This window comes from Podarcis melisellensis (assembly GCF_964234715.1).
Source record: "Podarcis melisellensis genome assembly, chromosome: 2".
NCBI lineage: Eukaryota > Metazoa > Chordata > Lepidosauria > Squamata > Lacertidae > Podarcis > Podarcis melisellensis.
In genome coordinates, this window is record NC_138529.1 from 55,996,511 (window position 1) to 56,019,184 (window position 22,674).

The 22,674-nt window shown below is 43.0% G+C and overlaps 1 protein-coding gene across 3 annotated transcripts in view; it reads right to left on the reverse strand.

Annotated features, from left to right (window-relative positions):
* FSTL4 (follistatin like 4) overlaps positions 1 to 18,838 on the reverse strand; it is a 350,480-nt gene extending 331,642 nt beyond the window's left edge. For all 3 annotated transcript variants that reach the window (XM_081893316.1, XM_081893315.1, XM_081893314.1), the window contains exons 1-2: positions 18,205 to 18,838; positions 3,707 to 3,842 (exon numbers count right to left, since the gene is read on the reverse strand). In XM_081893316.1, coding sequence (XP_081749442.1) covers positions 3,707 to 3,832 — 126 coding nt within the window. In that variant the 5' untranslated portion in view covers positions 3,833 to 3,842; positions 18,205 to 18,838. The remainder of the gene's footprint in view (positions 1 to 3,706; positions 3,843 to 18,204) is intronic.
* Between the last annotated feature and the right edge of the window lie 3,836 nt (positions 18,839 to 22,674).

Here is a 22,674-nt window from a genome sequence, read left to right on the forward strand (position 1 = left end):
AACGTAAGGATGTGATTTATGGAACAGGTGCTCCTTTTGCACATAGCTCACAGCCGCAGAACACAATCCTCTGAATGATTCTTCAGAAGTAAGTCCCATTTAATGACCCCCAATGGGAATATCCCTGCAGCATTAGTTGCTACACTATACCAAATAAAGTGAGAGGGTCAGAGCTGAAAGCAGTATGGCAGATGTATTTTAAAAGAATGCTTTCATACCACTGTATTAATATTCTGTTGGCAGCCGTCCAGAGTGGCTGGGGAAATCCAGTCAGATGGGTGGGGTATTATTGTTGTTGTTGTTGTTGTTGTTGTTGTTGTTATTTACTACTGTTCTTAAAGAGCTGGTACAGATTGTTCTGTCTCTGGATAGAAAGCCTGAAACTTAATTATACAAATCCAAGGAGTAGAACAGCTCTTCAATGGCTGTCAGGCTAAAGACTAAACATCTGGAAGTAGGGCCATCTCAGCAATGTTTACTCAGAAGTCAGTTGTACAGTGGTACCTCTGGTTATGAATTTTATTCGTTCTGGAAGTCTGTTCTTAACCTGAAACTGTTCTTAATCTGAGGTACCACTATAGCTAATGGGGCTTCCTGCTGCTGCCGGCGCACAATTTCTGTTCTCATCCTGAGGTAAAGTTCTTAACCCGAGGTACTATTTCCGGGTTAGCGGATTCTGTAACCTAAGTGTTTGTAACCCGAGGTGCTTGTAACCTGAGGTACCTATGTGGTTAAACTGAACTGTGGGATTAAAGCCCTGTTTATGAGCCCTGTTTAAAGTTATGACTGCTTTAAATGTGTAGTGAAGATGTGGCCTAAACACAAAGCTAAGAAATATTCAAGGTAGCTCCATCTTTGTACTGGACTCTAATGTGTTTTGTGTGGTGTTATGTATGGGTGCTTTTTTCAGCTCTTCCTACCAGCACAATCTCCTAAGATCCCCTCCATAAAGTCAGAGGGCACGGGGCTTTTGTCAGATAAAAAAAAGAAGCCTACCAGGCAGGGGCGTACCAAGGCAGGAGCAGGAGCTGTAGTCCGTCCCGGGTGCCCCTACTGAGGGGGGTGACAAAATGGCAGGTGGTGGCACTCACTGCTGGGCCTGCAGCACACTCAAGCCACACGTCTCGGACACCTGCAGGTTCCACTCTGTCTGCCCACTGCCTCCCCCCAGCTGTAGGGTGGCTGAGGCCCCATGGCGTGCCCCGTCCCTATGGTGCTACCCACCCCTCCCTGCCCCTCCCTAAGGGTGTCACATGCCTCGTCCCACCCCTATGGGCGCCATGCACTCTATCCCTATGGGTGCTGCACACCCCACCCCTATGGGCAGTTTGCCCTATTCACCCCACCCCTAAGGGCGGTTCGCCCTGCCCCTGGGCGTGCCGTCCCAGGTGCCAGAGAGGCTTCCTCTACTGCTGCTACCAGGATAAGCTCAGTCAGTAGAGCATGAGACGTTTAATCTCGGGGTCATGGGTTTGAGCCTCACATTGGGCAAAAGATTCCTGCATTGCAGGGGGCTGGACTAGATGACCCTTGTGGTCCCTTCCAAATCTACAATTCTAGAATTCTAAGTTCCACGGGATACATTATGATGGTTCACAGGCATGCAAAACCTCAATGTGCAACCAATCCACTGATGGCATTTCCAGTAATTCCTTCTGTTAAGAGACACCCAATGTCTTCTTAATGAAATAAGTTTTAGTTTTAAAGCACGCCAATGACTTACTGTGCAGTGGATATATATTTTTAAGTCCTTTCCCTTTGTAATTACACTTGTAGGATAGTCACCGATTGTTGAGTCTTATAAAACAGGGTAGTCTTTCATGAGGTGCCATGTTCTTGGAGAGATGCTTCTGGAAAAATCTGACCATCTCTGTCAGGAAGTGTTTGGAACTAGAAAAGTGTTGTATGTGGTTAAACCGTCACAGCTTCCATTCTGCCAGAACTCTCCAAAGTACACAAAAGGACAATTCTGACAGGTATTTGAACATAAGAGTGCATTGGTTGCTAAGGAAATATGTCTTGCTCCACAGGTAGGCCCTGATTGTACTTCTGTGACTGAAAGGTATTCATGTTGAAAAGCAGCAATGTTGAATGTAACTTCGTAGTTCAGGAGAACACTCATCAGACTATAAGCAATGTTGAAGTACGAATATTTTTGGCAGACTGTTGTCGTCGTTGACCTTGCATGTTGAATCTTAAAATCATGCTCTTCTAACTACCTTTTTGTTTCCCTAGGTTTTTAAACCTCCAGCCATATGCTGCAATTTTATCTTTCGTTCTTACTCTTGTATATGCAACATGGTGTTTCATGTGGTATCTATACATTTCTATGCTTTAAATATTGTTAAGCCACCTAGGATATACTTTGAATTGAAGGGCAGGATGCAAATGTTCAAAGGAAAGAAAACAACAAAATGTTGTTGTTTTTCCTTTCTGGAGCTAATATTGCAGTCCTATAAATACATTGTTTGGGTTTAAGGGCCATTGAAATTAGGGGCGTATACTAAACATGAGATTTAGTTTGCATCCCTATTCACTGCTTTGGAGAACAGCCTGTTTTGGTTCAGAGTGATTTGGAGACTACCTCGATACAATATTCAAAAACGACTATTGGAATTTTATTCCATGTGGTTAGAAAGTTCCAGTCAGAGTATAACCATGGACCTAAATTAGTATTGCCATTAATTTACAACCCAAAGAGACTAGCAGATAGCTTTTAACTTCCTTGTCACTATATAGAAGGGAAGAAATGTAAGCTAATTTAAATATTGCGGTCTGTTTATGAACATGAGGACCAGATTTTTTGTGCAACCTTGATTTGTAAATTTTGCATAAACACAGAGGACTTATGTTGTTTGTATTTAGGAACATATTGCATTTTATAAAAGGTGTTGATGAATCAAAATATTATTCAAAGCAAAGAACAGAATTATTACTATTGGGTAGGAAGCTCTGTTTCATCATCAGATGTTGGCAGTTTAAATTTGTCCTTTTATAAAACAATGTGATACACAAATGAGATGCACTGGTAGCCCAACTCCGACTATCATCTGCTCATCCATACGGTAGCTAATTGAGATAATTTCTGTGCCTGTCATTTTTCTCACTTCTATTTCAAGCCCAGGTAAAGCTCACTTGAAGTTGCCATTCTCATGCCAGAGCTCATGAGAAAATTATTTTTTAGATCAGTGAAAAGCAGCAGCATGTTGTTGGGTGGGGTGGATCTTAGGTTTGCCATACGTCTGGGCTTTCCTGGATTCTTGAAGAACAGCAGAGAACTGCTGAATCAGAATAAATGGCTATTTTGAGTTGTAGGGATCTTGACTCAAGTCCCCACTCAGTCATGAAGTTTATTGTGTATTCTGGGGCAAGTCAACATCTCTCTGGGAAAAGTCAACACCTCCCATGTTTGTAGTTGAAGTTAAATGGAAAACCACATATAGGAAATATATATATAGTTCAATAGAGGAAAGTTGGGATATCAATCTGATTAGTAAAGTTGTGTCGTTTTTAAAGCAGAACATGGAAACTGACATTGTGCCATTAAATCATACTACTACCTGTATAGTATAGACTATTCACATTCTGAATATATAATAATATATATAATATAATAATAATCTGGGTTTCAGGAAAGGATGTTTAGCAATGTAGAGAAGAACAGAGAAGAAATGCCATTGTAAAGCAAGGAAAAGTTAGACCATACCTCATGTGTTAGCCTCCCAGTATCAGAATAAAATTGCTTGCTCCCATTGGATTCCATCCATCCCCAAGCAGTTGATGGGAAAACCTCAAGTAATATGAGGAATGACCAGAAGCTTATTGATTTCATTGCTGTATGTCTGAGAAGAAGAAAAACAACAGTATCAACCAGAGTCAATAGCTACATTCAGTGCGGACTAGGTTCACATTTTAACACTATTTCTGGAGTTCATCATATAACTTGAGTAGCTTGTAAAGATTCCTATACCAAAGCAAATCATATTTGCATTGATGAAGCAGTAAGACTTATCACACTAATCACAGTTTTAATGCACCTGCATCTTACCAGCTGATGTCCAAACTGAGTTTCAGCATGGAGTGAGGTTAACAGAACTTTCATTTGGCTGTGCAGTCAGATGACCACATTGCCCCTTGTGATGCCCAGGATGATATCCTGGATATCTACCCTGGACAAATTTGTAGATCTGTAACTTTGCACAGGTGTAGGGAGCCTTTGGCCCCACAGGTGTTGCTGTACTACAGCTCTCATCAGCTCCAGCAAGCATGGCAAAGTGATAAGAATTGTACTTCAGAAACAGCTTGAAGGTCAAGGGTTCTCCATCCCTATTTTAAAGGGTTTAGGTATGTGTGGCGGGTGTTTGCGTTAGGAAGGATTGCATTTTTGGTTGGTGGGAGTGAAGAGTGGTGTGCGTAACTGCACTTTCACTTTGATGGACAGATATTCATTCTGTTTCATAAGCCTGCTGTAGGAAAGGGGAAGGGGAGTTCACATTCATTGCTCCACCCACTTTTTCCTCTGGTCTCACTAAAAGGTGCTAAGTAAAGTGGAACCTTGGTTCTCGAACAGCTTAGTTGATGAACAAATTGGATCCCGAATGCGGAAAACCCGGAAGTAAGTGTTCCAGTTTTTGAACATTTTTCAGAAGCCTAACATCCGATGTGGCGGTTGGCTATTGTTTCCGGGGCACCTGCGCCAGTCGGAAGTTGTGCCTTGGTTTTCAAATGTTTCAGAATTCGAATGGACTTCTGGAATGGATTGCGTTCGAGTACCAAGGTACCACTGCATAAGCAACCTTGCATGTCTCCAGTCAGTAGAGGGCAGTGCTGAGACTAACAGATAGTCAGGGAAAATATACCTTGTGGTTTCCCACTAAATGTACCGTATTTTTCGCTCTATAGGACGCACTTTTTCCCCTCCAAAAATGAAGGGGAAATGTGTGTGCGTCCTATGGAGCGAATGCAGGCTTCAGGCAGCTATCCGCAAGCCTTCAGGCTCCGAAGGCTTGCGGATAGCAGCCTGTTCTGGGGGCTTGGAAAGCTCGGGCTTCCCCCGTCCCCAGCCTCGCAAGCTCTGGGAGCAGCGGCGAGGTTGCGCGCAATCTTGCCGCCGCTCCTGGACCTGTTCTGGGGGCTGGGGTTGGGGGAAGCTCGGGTTTCCCCCGCCCCAGCCCCAGGTTGGGGGGGAGGAAATAATTATTATTTTTCTTTATTTCCCCCCCCCTAAAAACTAGGTGCGCCCTATGGTCTGGTGCGCCCTATGGAGCGAAAAATACGGTATATGTTCTGTCACTTCCTTCTGCTCTCTCCCTCAGCTCTTCTCTTCTACAAGTCAGCCATGAAACTATTGCTCACGGTGTAGGCATAGAATCCAAAGCCATCCTTGTGAACATGAAGTAACTGTAAGTGAATAACCTTTTTTTCTTTTACCAGTGGTACTCCTGTGTATTTTATTTTGCTTTTTTAAGCTATGCTAGTGGTCTGTGATTGAAACTATGGGGGAAGGTTTGGCTCCAGCTTCCAAGCTGTCTTAACTCTGCTAAATAGTTATATACTATATAATATATAATATATGCCTATCAATTTTATTTTTTAGATCTGTCAAAGGGAATGTGGCCCTTGGGCTGAATTGGATTCCCTACTCTGTTAAAGTATAAGAAACGTTATGCTTAAATTAACAGAACACCAGCATTAAGGATCAGAAGACAATAGGGATATGAATAGAGTGACAGGCAAATTAATACCTCAGATAGGATGTATTAACCATGTCATCAGCACAGTATCATAAAATCATCTTTTCACAGAAAAAATCTGCCAGACAAAGCAGCTCATGTGTGAACAGATGTCTTACTAGTGCGTAGAGCCGCCAAAAACATTTCTAAGAGTGCATTAGTTTTAGTTGCTAAAAGAGGAAGACATTTTCCTGCCTTAACCATGTTCAGGGATTGAAAGATTTGTGCAGCACAACCTTACATGCATGCTTGCTGAGAAGCAAGTCCTTCTGAATTCAAGGGGGCTTTTTCTGAAAAAGTGTGGACAGGATGGCAGCCATTAGATGTCTATCAACTTCTTATAAACTTTATGGAGATTTCAGGAAAAAAGAGTCATGTGAAGACGCACAAGGTCAAGACTCTAGTATCCAGTTTGCTGCATCAGCACACATTGCTAGATTTTTATTTTATTCCTATTTGGGGTGGGTGAGGAGGGAAGAGTAGAATGAAATGAACCACCATTACACCAAAATCCTCCAGCTATATTTCTTTTACATAGCATATCTGGTAGCTTACAGGAAGACAATGTCCTATTGCATCTCCCTGTCATTATTTCTTGTTTTGAATTTAAGGTCTTTAAGGTTTTGAATTTGAGTCTGCAAGACGTAACCTGTTTACTTTTATCTCTGGATGCATCCAGCACGTTAGGCCCCTTTAAAAATATTGATGATGATAGCACAACAATGGTCACTATGATAAATCCCGGCTTCCTCTCTTATACTAGGCCTTTAACAGTGTGAGCATTCTTGTTAGGGTGGGGGAGAAGTACCTGGTGATCTGGCACAATCTACTTGTAAGTGAATATCTGAACCAGAAAGGCTAAAAGGCTGGCATGAATAAAAGGCAAGGACATTGGGGCGGAGCATGCTGCCCCCCCCCCAATCCAGTTTAATTTTCACAAGTTAATACTGCATCTCATTTAAGTAAAAAGTGCTTTTACTGGATGCAGCTCCACTGGGAAATTTGCATTATTTTGACTGAAATGGATTGCATACACACACAGAGAGAGAGCTGCATACCAGTGAACAGAGTCTGAAAGAAAACACATCAGTGCAAGACCTACAGTGCAACCATGTGCATATCTACTCAGAAATAAATCACTTTGGGTTCATTGGGATTTACTCCCAAATGTGTGTGTATAGGACTGCTGCTACAATATGATCATTTCTAAAAGCAACTGTGAAACATAAAGACTTTCACAAAATTCTGATCTGGTTTCATAAGGATACATACATAGTTTTCTGAATCTCCATTGATTTCAAAGAAATATGCAAATCTTTGGATGGATTGGATCCTTAGCATTTATACAATATTTTATTTGCAACTCTTTCTACCACTTAATCTAAATTATCTCATTAATCTTTGTGACAACCCCATCAAATGGGTCACTTTAAATATCCCCATGCAATAGGTGAGGCAATGGGATGGTTCACACAAATCCATAGCCAGATAGAAAATTAAGTGCAGCTCATAGGCTGCAACAAATGCTCTGATGCATTTCCTCTTGAAGCCTGATGTTCAGAAGAAAGTAACTAAATCCAAAGAATTTATCACTTTTTAAAAGGGGGGGAAACCAACTAATTATGCTGAACTCTCTCTCCACTACCACCATTTTGCGACCAACAAAGTCATTGCATCACCATTTTGTGGTTTACAGAGGCTGTAATTTTAAGTGGGCCCCAGGGTAGAAAGTTGGGGAACACCATTCTTAGAAGCTTTGGCAGTAAGGTTTCTGCTTCTAACATCTTGATGTCAAACCAGCAGATGTCTCTTTCATTAGAACTCAGAATCTTCAATCTTAAGCTTGAAGTATGAAATACCGTAAGCCCTCCAGAGCTAACTTCCAAATCCACCTGCCTGAGGGTTAGGCTGTAAATAGGGAAATGTTGGGTCAATTTGGGTGGGAAAGGTCACATGCATTATTAGGGAATGAATTTATACATTAGAGTTCAAGCCAAGATTGAACAGACTCCTTAAACAGATTGTGCTTAGACAAAGAAGCCTGTTCTACTCTCTGCACCCAGACTGTTTAATATTTCCCAGCGCGCATGCCAGGAGAGCAGTTTCCTCATCATGCTTTAGAGTGCTTTCCCTGCCTAAAATCAGATTTGCTGTCAAGCAATTACCAAGTTGGTGATAAAATTTGTGCAGAGTGAGTTTTAACATACTTTGATTTAAATTACTGGGGTTAAATGCAATCAAACCCGTATGCATATTTATGAGCACCTCATCTTGGGTTAGATTCTGCTTAAGAAGTGCAACTTTTTGTGTGCAGTAGAGAAGGGTGGCAGAAATCTGACCCAGTACCAAATGCAATCTAGGATAATTATAAGAAACACAGAGGGTATATTCCAACATGGGGAATGTTGCATTAGTTTTCCTGATTATAATGCTAGTGTTTCTGCCCCCATTTTCTAACATTCCTTTCATATGCCTGTAAGTGTTGTGTTATGGAACGGTGGCTTTTTAACTGATATTGGACAACATTGCTACTCCCTCACACTTTGTACATGTGTGGACTTCTGTTCTCACATGATTCGCCCATGAAAATGGCAGGAAAGAATGGTATGCCAGCATGCCTTAAAAATCATCACTTTACTCCCACAATTTTCTGGGTTAATGCGTATGCAAACCAATTAGCACAGAAATGAGCACTAAACTTCCGCAATACTCCACTAAATTTCCAGAAGTGGCTTTTGCACCGTGTGAAAGGTCATATATTACATGGAAATTAACAATTAGGGAAATGTCAGGGAAACAGAATAACTGCTATATGTGGATGCAGCCTGACACCCTTACCAGTCTAAAATACTTGTAGCATATTCTGTGTCTTATGTGTGTCTGCTACAGTAGTCTTCTTAAGACATTACTTAAACTGCTTTAAAAAGTCAGGGTTCTAAAATGTGTGAGGAGCCTCCATGAGTACAGAAAGCCCCTCTCGGCCCAGTCCCCCTTATTACAGCGCTCAGGTAAAGAATGTCTGAAGCAAGCTAGTACCCTTCACACAGTTTCATATTACATACCAAAATCTTGAACCTTAACCACCCAACCCAATAAATGATTACACATTCAAGTAAGGGCACATCCTCATGGGTCTATCCCATGTGGGCATTGAATACCATCATTTGGGAAAGGGTGAAGTGTTTTCTTGCAGTTGGTAAAAAACCTGTGCTCACGGAAGTAGCTGAGCATGCCTGTAGAGGTAGCCATGTGGTTTGGATTCCCAGTAGCGGTCACCCTGCAGATTTTGGCTCCGAAAAATCTCTCTCTCTCTCTCTCTCTCTCTCTCTCTCTCTCTCTCTCTCTCTCTCTCTCTCTCTTCAAGTAACACTTTTACAGATCAGTTTCATTTGTTGAGACATTAGGAAGAAAAGGGGGAAAGATGAGTGGGGGTGGGGGTGGGTGGCAATGTTTCTATTTTACTTAATATATTTGGGGTTTTGTGTCAGCGTCGCTTGTGCAGGTTCTCTGCCGTTCACTTGTGTTTCTTTGGTGGTGAGAGAGGTTATATCTAAGCACATTTTTTAAAAAGCATGTTTTAAGAGAACTTTGTTTTCAGTGCATTTAAATGCAGATTTCATAAAGGATTGTTAAAGGCCAGATTAATGAGGAAATAATACAGGCCAGAATTATGGGTAAACACATTTTAAAGTTCCAGTTACAGATAGGTAGCCGTGTTGGTCTGCCATAGTCAAAACAAAAAAAATTCCTTCCAGTAGCACCTTAAAGACCAACTAAGTCAGATCTTGGTATGAGCTTTCGTGTGCATGCACACTTCTTCAGATACACTGAAACATTTTAAAGTGGCACAGAGCAAATATGGAGTGATCTATCCATACAACCTTGTTCTCCAGCTATAGCTAGACTTTGTTTTTCTTCATATGGGTGCTGATGTCACAAGCATCCACTTGTATATTCCTAAGGGGAACTAAGGAGAGGTGTGTTTATTACTGATTTATCTATTATTTACTTAAAATATTAACTCATCCCTACATACCCAACCAATCACGGCACCCTACATGAGAGGGTATCCTGCAGAAAGCACCTTATAAGGAGGTCTGCTCTCTGCACAGTGTTGGAATCGGGTCTTCAGTGTGGTGGGACCTACCCTTTGAAAGTCCCTCCCATTGCATGTCAGACAGGTGCCTTCTCTGCTGACTCTTTGACATTGGGTTGATTGTATCCCAGCCAGGTTCTGTATTGAATATGAAACTGTTTTATTGCAGATGCTTTTACTGCCCTTATTCTTTATTGTGAAACCCCTGTGAGATGTTCATAGTAAGGGAATAATAAGTGAAGTGAAATGAAATAATAAATATGTCTACATACACATTTATATCTAGCCACTCTTGTGCCTAGGGACTATTCTATGGCTTCCTGAAAAGGCCCTTGTGACATCTGAATAATGTCAAATGCATGTAGTAAAGCACTCCCCATATTAAATGGAAAGCATGTGCAAACAGAAGAAGAAGAAATAGAAGTAGTAGAAGAAGAAGAAGAGGAGGAGGAGTTTGGACTTGACACCCCGCCTTTCACTCCCCTTAAGGAGTCTCAAAGCGGCTAAAAATCTCCTTTCCCTTCCTCCCCCACAACAAACACTCTGTGAGGTGAGTGGGGCAGAGAGACTTCAAAGAAGTGCGACTGGCCCAAGGTCACCCAGCAGCTGCATGTGGAGGAGCGGAGACGCGAACCCGGTTCCCCAGATCACGAGCCCACCGCTCTTAACCACTACACCACACTGGCTCATAACAGAATGGGGGAAGCACTAAAACAATTGCACTTATAGAAAATGCTGCTGCTGTTAGGGTAAATAGGTCCCAACACTGGCAGGATCGGTCCCCTTGTACCCATGCTCCAGGGCTGCATTCTTATGCCCAGTAGTGTGAGCTGCCCTCAGTGTGTGAGTCATGGAATGAGTTGCGAAATGAAGGCCCTCAGTCTAAAAGATAAAACTACATTTAACAGTCTTGACTGTCTCACTGCACGATGACTACCAAAAAAGGAGAAAAGCTCAACACTTCTTGTAATTCCACAGGCAGCACTTCTCAGTGGCAGACAGCACACAATATGCCATCAAATCTGCCCACAAGCTAACACTTGCCTTTCCTCCCTCATCCACGGATTCCTTTGTGTTTGAAATAGAGAACACAACTACATCACCAGTTTGGAAGAAACCATTCTGACTCCCAAGACTCATCAAGCTGTCTCAGAGAGTGCCACCCATAAAAGTAAGACAATGGGGTAGTTCACAATGAACAAGGAAACTAGAGTACAAAATACAACAGCAGAGCAGGTGAACCACTATTCTTAACAATAGCTTAAAACAAGCCATGCACACTTAGAAAATCATATGTTTGTATGTCTAAGTGTAGGTGCACACACACACACACACACACTTATATCACATGTTTGATAATGCAATTTCCAGAATACTTCCAGTACAGAGCTATTAGAAAAAGTAGCGCTATGGAAAAGTTTGCCAAGGAATGGCCACTGAAAGTTAGCCACATAAAGAAGGACAAATCAAACCTTTCAGGCATTGTCAGTTCAGCTGCTTTATTAGTTTGAGCACACGGAAAGAAATACAATCAGCTTCCAAAACAAATCTGGGCTTCACTTCCTCAAACAAAGTTGCTAATTTGTTGCAGCAGCTGCATAGCTGTGAGGCTTGGAAAATAATTTTACTGCCCATCAGTTTTATAAAATGCTGCTAATCCTAGGAAAATTAATAGCACAATTCTATACTAACCCTTTCAGCAAACCATCATGAAGTTAAATTACAGTTCCAATTAATTATCTACACCATCTCGGATTAATCTCTTAGGCTTTGATGAATGAGATGCCTAAATGGCACCAAGTATAATGTGTTACATTTTGCCAGGCATTCCATTTGAGACAAAGAGCATTTGTAAAAATTTACACAGCAGAAAACTTAGCACAGGGCTTTCATTTTGCCCCCTGTGTCTGTCTCACAAAGTAACCAAGTATTGAGTTTCCCTTCTTGTCAATGCTGGGATGATCAGGAAATAAACAAAGCAGCTAAGATGAAACACTATCACTATCAGCTCTGTTTCAGGACCGCACAAACTTTCTGCATCACACAGCTATTTTGGAGGAATATGTAAGTACAGTGGAGATTTGATTCATATGAACACTCTGCATTTCGGCCAGGATTACTCTGAGGACGTGGTGAGTTGGTAATATTCTGAGGAACTTGTAAGAAGCACAGAGGATGATGATGATGTAAATTGGATAGGTCAGGTGATTAGAGTCTGGTGCTGATAATGCCAAAGTTGAAGGTTCAACCCCATATGGGGTGGCTGCAAATTCCTGCATTGCAGAGGGTTGGACTAGATGATCCTAAGGGTCCCTTCTAACTCTACACTTCTATTAGTCCATGAAGATGATTTTGCTTGTCTGGTGCAGCAATAAAGCTGCTACCACATTTGGAAAGCTAAGCAGGGTCTGGTCTGGTTTCAAATTGGAGGGGGAACCACGTGCTGAGTTTCCTGCATTGCAGGGGGCTGGACTAAATGACCCACAAAGTTCCTTCTGACTCTACAGTTCTATGATTCTATGACACACATTAGGGACATTTGTGAAGATGTATAGAATAAGCAACAGTTCAAGCCCATAAGAAATATTTTAGATTATCTGTATCCACAGATATATTGTACAAACCAGGCTGAAAGATAGAAACTCAATCATAGACAGAGTAGAATTGATCCTTGGTTTGAATATCTTGGAAACAGCTGATAAAAATGAAGCATGCAACAAAAACATACTGTACCAATGTTGAGGAGATGTACTATTTTATCTTTGATGCAGCTGTGTAAACTTTATGATACACAAAATATCACATATGGATCCAGTATTCTTATATCTGTCTGAAGGAGAAGTCATTTTGCATGGACCAAATAAAAGGTTTCATTTAATTTACTCTGGCTACATCCCCCAATAGCCTGGTATGTTAATAGAAGCTGCAGTCACTTGTCTCTTTTCATTGCTTTTGGATTTGGGCTAGTTCCATTATATCAAACATTTCAAAACATTCCATGTTTTGGATCAGATCATTTCCCCACACTTTTGCAATCTGCTAGCAATTAGGAACAGGAAACCAATTAACCACCCATGCACTGCATTGCATTGTAACTATTTTTAAAATCAGTATTTTTCAGTGCAAACTAGAGCATGCATGACATTCTCCCAGCTTGCTGTTGTTGAAGTCAAGCAGACATTTCTGACTTAAAGAAGTGGTTCCTACACCAGAACATCAGCATTATGCATGTCACCTTGTCATTCTGTATTATTAATGTGACCTTGAAAAAATGTACAAGCAGCAAAAGCTTCTTTAGATTTTTATTTACTGGATACATTTTCTATATTTTGCATGAATCAATGTATGTAAGTATGTGTAACATTGTCCCCATTTTGACCCTCACCTTATATTTGGTGTGCTATAGCTACTTTTCTACACAAATCAAATGAAAACTGACTTGTTAAGAAAAATTGAGTGAATTCATGTTAAAAGCTCAAGCAGACGCACTTGTACTTAATGGAACTTGCAATTCCGTTTGATTGGGACTTTCTGTTGAACATTTGGGGAAGAAGACTTAATGTCTATTGTAATCAGAGCTGTGCTTGAACTATTTCATGATTTGAAATTGCTAGAAAATTATCAGCTATTATTCGCAAGAGCTGCTTACAGAGTTGTGGAAGAAATTAGTAGTTAAAAAATTATGAAAGCTAAAATACTATAAAAAAGTTTTCTCAACATTATAGGCCATAGGGTTAGTGGAGTAGACCACCAGATATTCTTATAATGAAAATAGAATTTGAGGCATTTCAAACTCAATACGTGGAACAAAAAAGTAAAGCTTTAAAGATCGTATGAGTATCAACTTAATAAAGAAGAGAAAAGCTGTGAATGGGCATGGTACTTTTCTGTGCTGCTTTGAGATCTATCAACAGAGCCAGCCTGGTCATTGGGTAGGTGGCAGAAGTTCCCCAGACAGAATGTCCATGGGTACATCATCACCTTTGCCAGTGGCGGAGAAGTGCTGCCACCATCAGTGCTGATTTTGGGCAAGATTGAGTCCATTTGGGGTGAGAGCTTGCCCAAAATTGGTGTGATTGTGGTTCTGTTTCTCTGTCAGCGGTGGATGCAGCGGGGCACGTGGCAGCGGCAGAACAGGCAGTGGCAGCAGGAGCAGGCAGGTGGTAGTGGCAGGAGTGGCGAGGCAATGCAGCACTTCCTATTTTGCCTCAAGTGGCGAAACGAGATACACTGCCCCTGCCTATCAAGGATGTTGCAAAAACAGCAAGGAAATACCATTCATCTTGATTTTAAAACAGTTGTGTGCCCTTGAAAGATCAGTTGCATAATGTGTGGATGCTGATTGATCAAACTTTGTTGCTGCAAACTTAGTTAGCCTCCATGACAATGTAGTTCCTTCCACCAGCTTATGCATTAGTTGCAACCCCTCATAGTCTAAAATAGCCTGTCAAGTTATCCATTCACTTAAAGGTAAGGGTAAAGGGACCCCAACCATTAGGTCCAGTCACGGATGATTCTGGGGTTGCGGCACTCATCTCACTTTATTGGCCGAGGGAGCCGGCGTATAGCTTCCGGGTCATGTGGCCAGCATGACTAAGCCGCTTCTGGCGAACCAGAGCAGTGCACGGAAATGCCATTTACCTTCCCGCTGGAGGAAGTATTTATCTACTTGCATTTGATGTGCTTTCGAACTGCTAGGTTGGCAGGAGCAGGGACCAAGAAACGGGAGCTCACCCTGTTGCGGGGATTCAAACTGCCGACCTTCTGATTCGCAAGCCCTAGGCTTGGTGGTTTAGACCACAGCGTCACCCGCATCCCTATCCATTCACTTGGGAAACTCTAAATCAGATCCTTGCAATTTTGTTATACATGGAGCTTCCTTTGAAGACTTCCTGGTAACTTGTTTGCAGTCTAGCTGCTGTTTGCTGAGTTCATGCAGACTGGTCCCAGAAGACTATATCACACCAATAATAATAATTATTGGTGCTGGCTCATTTATGAGCACAATTCAAAGTGTTAGTGCTTACTTTAAAAGCACAATATGCTTTAGTACTGGGGAAACTCAGGGACCACTCTGTACAACATATACCTGTCTAAGTATTGAGATTATTATTGCAGGGTGCCTTCTCTGGGTGACCTTGCCCTCTGAATTGAGGGGATGATGATCAGTAAGAGGGCCTTGTCAATTGTAGCACCCTGCCTGTGAAATGATTTCCCTAAAGAGGTTTGCCTAACACCCACCTTGATATCTTTTGGCGTGAAAATCTCTCTTTCCCCCCTTCCCAGGCCTTTCTGGTTAGTTTTATTCTGCCATGATGCTTATGTTTTCTTTATCTCAGGTGCTTTAATGTGATATTCTAATTATGCTGCTGCTCTCAGTCTTCTTTGTTTTTATGGTTTGTTAGCCACCCAGACAAGATACGTGAACGGAGCACTTTTAAAGGTAAAAAGGTACAGTGGTAGTTTAAAGATGATTTCAGAAAGTAACACTGATTTGTACTTTTAAGAGCATAAGCTCACTTTCAACTGAATGTCATTTCACATGAATGATAGAGCTATTAAGAAGAAATGGACATGAGTCTATGAATGATGGGTTAAATACATGCAGTCAACTGTAACCTATAATCATTGTTAAATATATCCTTCCAAAGTATGCATTAAAAAACAAGGAATGCTACTTCTCTGAAATGAAATAGTATCAGTTTACTCTACTGAATGTCATGGAAAATCTATTACACTTAGCTGTTTAACCAGGACACAGCAATTATTGAGGGCAAAGCATACCTAGGTTTTCAGGGCTGTGCAGGAAAAGACACTAGGGGAAGGAAGCTAGCATGAACATCAGAAGACATCTATCTGCCCTACTGAACTTTGGATTTTCCCTGTTTTCCCCCTTTCCTTTCCTTTTTTTAACAAACAACACATCATTCTTTTTAGAGATTTAAATCCAGTGTAGCAGCAGAGGCGACACCTAGGGGCAAAACAAGGAGAAAAAGCACAAGTGCAACTCTAAGGCAGAATTTCAGAACCACAGCTTATGGACAACTCTTCCCTGCTGTATGTAACCCAGTTGAGGGCTGCCCCGCACAAACACCAGTATCCTTGTTGAAGTACCAGATGGCTGATCCATAATATTACAGTGCGTTAAAGGACAATGCATCAAATATCTGCCAGGATTTTCCATAAAGACAGGAGCATACAGCAACTAACAAATGAGGACCCAAGGTATTTAAAATGCTAGAATTCCAGCATAAATAAAAGGAAAGTGTAATTTTGGATTAGAGGAAGAGTTGGATAAGAAGAAACCTCCCTCTGAAACTTTTCAAGTTATTTCTGGCCAAAAACACAAATCCTGAAGATATTCTGGAGCATTTTAGCATCTTGTCAGAGAATATAAATCCTGTACTCTTAAATTAAAGCATAAGAAGTATACAGTGTGCAGTCCTGTGGCCACTTACCTAGCATTGTCCCATTGGATCCCATGGGGCATCCCTCCAAGTAAATATTTATATGAATGGATCCTAGAGGATCTATCAGTCATTTATAGATTGTCTGTGCCTTTCCATGTAAGACAGTCATGGAATCATATAATCTTAGAGTTGAAGGGACCCAAGGGTCATCTAGTCCAACCCCCTGCAATGCAGGAATCTCAGCTAAAGGATCCATGACAGATGGCCATGTCTCTAACACATCACTTGTTTTAAATAATGTTAAGAGTGCTTGTCTCTGCATCAGTGTGGTTCAGTGTAAGTCTGTTGTGATAAAGCTATTGGAAACAGCATACAGTGAATGTCTAACTACATGGCTACTGTTACACCACAGCCTGATCTTTCCAATATTGCCAATTTCTTTTTCTAGCTGTGGTGTAAACATCCAACTATCTTCCCATTTTAGAGAACTCACAAGGCTTCAGCTTTAGTCAGTTTCTATTTTGCAGCAAAAAGGATAAGATTAGCAAAGCACAAAATGTTTAGTTTTACATGCCTTTGAAGATGGTTGCAAATATTTATTCCATATGCTCCACTGGACTATGCAGAATACACACAGTTGTATTTCCACAGCTTCTATAGAGAGGAGGTGCTGCAAAACTTTTGATTATGCAAAAAAACAATAATGAATAAATAGTTGGTTGCCTAGTACCCCAGTTGTAAGACCCTGCCTGCAGTCTTGCATACTATGAGTCAGCGCCATCGAACCCAGTGGGACTAAACTTCTTAGTAAACATTGATAGGATTGGACTGCAACCTACTTTTTAAGTTAAGTAGTACACTTAGTGTGCAATTTAAATAGAAGTATGAAGAAGAAAAATGGTGTGTGTGTTTGTAGGACAAGGAAAGATACTTGGGTATTTTAATTTAATGCACCATTATATTTTAATTTGTGAATGTTTTTGCCATTCTCTAGAGTGGGCCAACAAGTCCACAGCACAATTTACCTAGGTGTTGATATGAATAAGTCCCTAGATGGCTTGCAACATGCAAAACAAATGAGGGACTTCGTGCTATTTCTTTCTGAAGTTAAGGACTGTAAAAGATTTGGCCAGGAGTTCTGCATCTCTCACATGGCTCTCTGCCCCACTGCAGGACAACCTGGATTCTAGCATATTGAGCTCTGAAAAAGTATTCACACCGCTGAACTAAGGAATATTGAAAAGAAAGCCGCCGCCCCCCCCCCGCAAAAAAAACCCCAACTCCCCGAGCTCTGTCGCGAGCAGAGCGGAACTGGAATGGAAGAGGAACCCGAGGTCCTCTGGCCAAGAGGACAGAGCGAACCCGGTCGGATTCGCGGAGCATCTTTCTCGGTCCATCCGACACTCGCAACCGCTGCAACTGAGGCAAGGCAGATATAGAGGAAACTTGAAACCATCAGCCCTCACCGGCAAGAAAAGGGGTGTCCGGAGAAGAAGCGAATTTCGCAAAGGTGAGCTGCTCCAGAACGGCCATTCACCGCGCTCTGCGCGCCGGGCTGAATTCTCTCAGCCATTCAGCACCACGGAGGTGGACAGTTCCCTTCAGAAAGAGCCGGGGATGGCACCAGCCCCGTCCTCCCCAGCAATCCTTCTCCGCCCTGACGTTACCGCACCGCCTCCACCCCGAATACCATTCATACTGCACCGGGGAGCAGGAATCGCTGCGCGCCCCGCCGGCTTCTCTGCCGACGAAGTTCACCGGCGTGTAAACTCTCGCTCGCTCTTTAGAGACTCCGCAGAGAACCCAGAAGGGAACATGGGATCCTTTGGGGGAGTCACCCCCACTTGGATGATCCATGAACCTTGTTGAGAATTGGGGCTGCTGGGGAAGAAAAGAAAGGAAACGACCGCTCGGCTACCGGCTCGCCCATCCTTCGTCCACCTGGCCGAGGAGATCAAAGGCTTACCTGTAGCGGTCTTCCAAGCGCGGCAGACGGAGCCTCGGGATGCAGAGCGCCGCAGAAGCAGCGCCAACAGCTACTGGAAGAGGAGACGTCAGAGTTTGGGGGGCTTTCTTGAAACACGCAAGATCTTCTCCAGGAAAGGTGGATGGGGTGGGGGTGGGATGAAGTCTGCAAGAACGTTTGGAAGGGCGAAGCGGGAGGAGATCGCGAAAGGCTGGCGGCGAGCGGGAGAGGGAAGGGATAGGCAGCAGGGGAAGGGGAGAAAAGCGAGCTGGAGCGGAACAAAAACAGACGAAGGGGGCCGGAGGAGGAGCCGCTTCGGTCGCAATCCAGGCGCGAAGAGGTGCCAATGCTGCTTTGCTGAATTCCTGCCCTATTTCTGCTGTCTGGACCGGCGCTGCATGACGTCACCGGCGTATTTGCATATCCCACCCAATAGCTGACACCTGTGCTGGAGTGGGGGGGGGGGGGAGCAGAGGCGGCAGTCCCAGACACGAGAGTAGGGAAGGCAGCCGGAGATGTTGCTAGCTGGCGAAGGGCAATGGAGGCTGCGGGGCGCCCAGGTGTCCCGCTAGGGGTTTCCTGGGCTCCAACTCTAATCAGCCCCAGCCAACCTGCCGGAGGGAGCGGGGCTCGGATGATGGGCGCCTGAAGTCTCTGAATTACGGCCTGCCAGTGAAGTGAGAATTGCTTTTTCCCTCTGCGCAAGTTTGGCCCATTATGAGCCGCACCGAAGCTGCCCCTGGCTGCCTCTGTGTCATGCTTGACCAAAGACTGCCTCAGGGACGGGCACTGAAAGTGGGGTGGGGTGGCAAGCTCAGCCCAGAGAACCCTCAGTTTCACTTTTCTTGCCAGCTCTCCTTCCCTGAGCAACCTTTTCCTCCTGGAAGAAGCTCTGTAGAGTCTACACTGGTTGGCAGCGTCCCTCCAGTGTCTCTCATCCCTAACTGGAGGTGCTGGGAGCTGAACCTGGAATCTTCTGAAGCAGCTGTTCTACCACTGAGCTGCATCCCCTGGAGAGCTGCTACCAGTCAGTGCCAACAATACTGATATAGTACAGGCTGACCATTAGGGAGCATTCTGAGTTCCAAAACACCTTATCAGTGTGTCTAATCCCAACCACTGGCAGAAGCTTCTCCAGAGAGCCTTAGGTCATCCCACCACATCTTTGCCTCCAGTGGTGGCCAGGGATGGAAACAATCTCTCCTCTTCTCCTCAGACTCAGAGAGAAGGAAAGGCAGGGGCATTTGCACAGCCACCAAAATGGGCAAACAAGGGGCAGATGCTTCTTTGCTTGCTTTCTTTCTGGGTGGTGGTGGTTTGGGCCCAGCACTGCCACTCCGAGTGAGCAAGAGGCCATTGGAGGTGGATGCTCCATCCGTCTTACCCCTCATCTGCTCAGTTACCACTTATTCTTCACTGCTCAGCTGCCTACTTCCAAAAGAAGGCTTCTGCGGCTGGACCTGCTGAGCCCCTTCTTGCTGCCCAGCCAAAGAGAGGGCAGCTGAGCAAGGTGCTGTTCTTTGCTGCCTCACCTCCATCCTCTCTCTGGGTAACGTATCTTTGGAGCTTCCTCCCTAGCAAGTGTGCACAGGGCTAGGAACCTGGCACTGTGTGGTATACCATGTCAGACCATTGGTCCATCTAGCTCAGTATTGCTTGCACAGGCTGACAGTATCTCCCCAGGGTTTCAAGCAGGGGATGTTTCCAACCTTACCTGGGAATTCTGCTTTTAAGCATGTGCTCTGCCACTGAGCCATGCCACTTCCCGTATGTCCCGTCCAATTTAAGAAATCTAAACCAACACATGTTGCTTCAACCTAGAGAGCATTGAGCAAAACAAATTCTAATGCTTTACAGCCAATTCCTTTGCTCAGTTCTGTTGCAGCAGCAGAGCCAGTTTGAGGCTATAGAAGACTCTGGCAACAGTACCTTTGATAGGCTCCTAGCCTCCCCACTCACCAGCAGGCCTAATTCTCCTTGTTGCACTGTCCAGATGCCTCTCATTTGTTCATTTGTGCTCTCTCTCTCTCTCATGGTGGTGGTGAGGATGTCTAATCTTTGCAGCTGTGCTGCTGAAAGGGAGAATGCAAGTGAGTGACCAGAGATAGCTGCTGCAGCTGCAAGGTACACAGCTCTCTGTGTGTTGGCTAGTGCTCATTGAGACGGGTAGGGCTGAAGGCAGAAAGGCTAACAGTAGGTGGAGCCAGAGCCAATGATAGGCAGAGCTTACTCATTCTAGTTCTGTCCCTCTCTTCTTTCCTGCTGACTTCTACATGGGCAATGTCAATATGGCATATGAAACAGGCTCTCCTGCAATCACTTGTTTGGGTTGAACGCCAAAGGGAGCCTTCAATTCTGTATTAGGCATAAAATGCAAAATGGGACAATTTAAGGAGTAAGACGTGTGGTGCATGGAATCAAGTCAGCTGGAATCATGTCCCATCCAATTTAATAAATCTCAACCAGCCCATGTTACTTTAAGCTGGAGAGCCTTCAGTGAAACAGATCTTAATCCTTTGCAGCCTAGTCGTTTGCATACTGACTCAGAGGTTGCTCAGGGTGCAATATAAACCTGCTGTTTCTCCATTGTTTCCCTGACAAAACAGGGTGATTGCTTCTCTCCATTAAGTTACATTTAAGACATGGTCTCAAGCTGCATCACCTTTAGGATGCCTTCCAGTTTTGGTGGGAAATCCTTTGAAGTGTGAACTTGACTGGGAAATAATAAATTATGATTTTCACAGATACTGTATTTCTAAAATCCATCTTGGAACAATACCTTTATTAAAGCAACCAAGATAGTGTGCAAGCTTATGAGTTCTCCAGTAGGCTAGATGATAAATAAAGAAAGGGGGAGTGGAATGATGGGGAGCTGGTTTGTGATGAAGGTCATGGAGTTTGCATCCAGCCACCATCTTAAGATGTAATGTGTGAGGGGGAGGCAGACATTCAGATGTGGCTCTGCCAGGTGTTATGCAGGTTACTGGAGCATGTATATCATGCTAATGTTCTTGTTTACAGTGCAAACGTCCACCAAGAGGTAAGATCCATTGAGCTCAATGAAACTTATTCCCCTGTAAGTGTATACATAGTACTGCAGTCATTCATGAGACTTACACCCATGGCTTGAACTTCTGAGAGACTGGAAAAAAGGATTCATGATTGTTGTCCTTCCCAACATTTCTCTTCTGTTGTCAGTGTCCTCTGGAGGAAATATCAGGGAGACCGCTTAAAATAATCTAGGATGGTGATCTGTCTTTAAGCCAGGCTACTTAGAGTGCAATAAAACTAGCAGCTGGAACTTCATTGTCTGGTAACTTTCTTTTTGCTCTGTACTTAGCTATTTGAGACGAGTTGTTTGGGTTGTTGTTGGTTGTTTTTTTGTTATATTGAATTTGTCCTATGTTTGCTAAATTGATTGTTGATAATGAATGGGTGTTTGTTGTAAGCCCCTTTGGCCATAGCTTACTGTGGAAAGGTGGCATATATAAATAAACAAGAGCAAATCAAATACATCCACTTACCTGGGAATATCTCCCTGAATCCGAGAGAAATTCCCCTTGAACTCTATGGGACTTCCATCCGAATAATAATATATAGGCTAACAATGCCAGTGTGCTTGTGATTGCACCCATGGTCTAATGTTCTTCCATTAATTTATATCTGCAGCTGACAATTGCAACTTATGGACAATGCATTGCAGCTACCAGCTACATGCTCCATTTTGTTAAGGTCCATTGGCATTTGTTTTTATTTATTTAGAAGACTAGAAAAACAAATATGAAAAAACAAAGTTAGAAGTATTGTGCTTTTAATATATATATATATATATATATATAATGAAATTTTTTTTAGATTACAAAAATGTGTGCATTGTCTCTTGTTTCAATTTGTTTTCTACAACTCAGTTTCATTTGTTGTGATACATTAGTGTTGCATGCAGTGTTAGGTTAGGAAGAAAAGAGGGGGAGGGGTGAATGGTGAGTGGGGTGGGGGTCAGACCTGCTAACGTGTTTGAAAAGTGGGATCTAAATCTCAAGAATAACAAAAAATTCTGGTAAATTATACTGATAGCCATTGTCTTTATATAGCTATCATTCCAACACAGCGTACATAAAGCCACATTTTCACAAGTTGATTTCCATACTTTCAGTAAAGAAATATTCAGAAGCAAATCCTATTAATATCAATGGAACTGAGCCACTAGCAAGTGTTGTTACCGGAAAAATCTGAGGGCTCCCTTGGGCAAAACAAAGACACCAACCAGGATAACTTGGAGCAAAACAGCAGCCTGTAGGCTTGGCCTTTACTGAACTGTTGCAACAGGGTGTTCCCCTCACTTGCAGGAGAGAGGAAAGACACAGAAAAATGGTGTGCAAGACCTTATAAAAACTTTTGAAATTCCCATCCTCTAGGTCAGTGTTTCCCAACCTTGGGCCTCCAGCTGTTTTTGAACTACAATTCCCATCA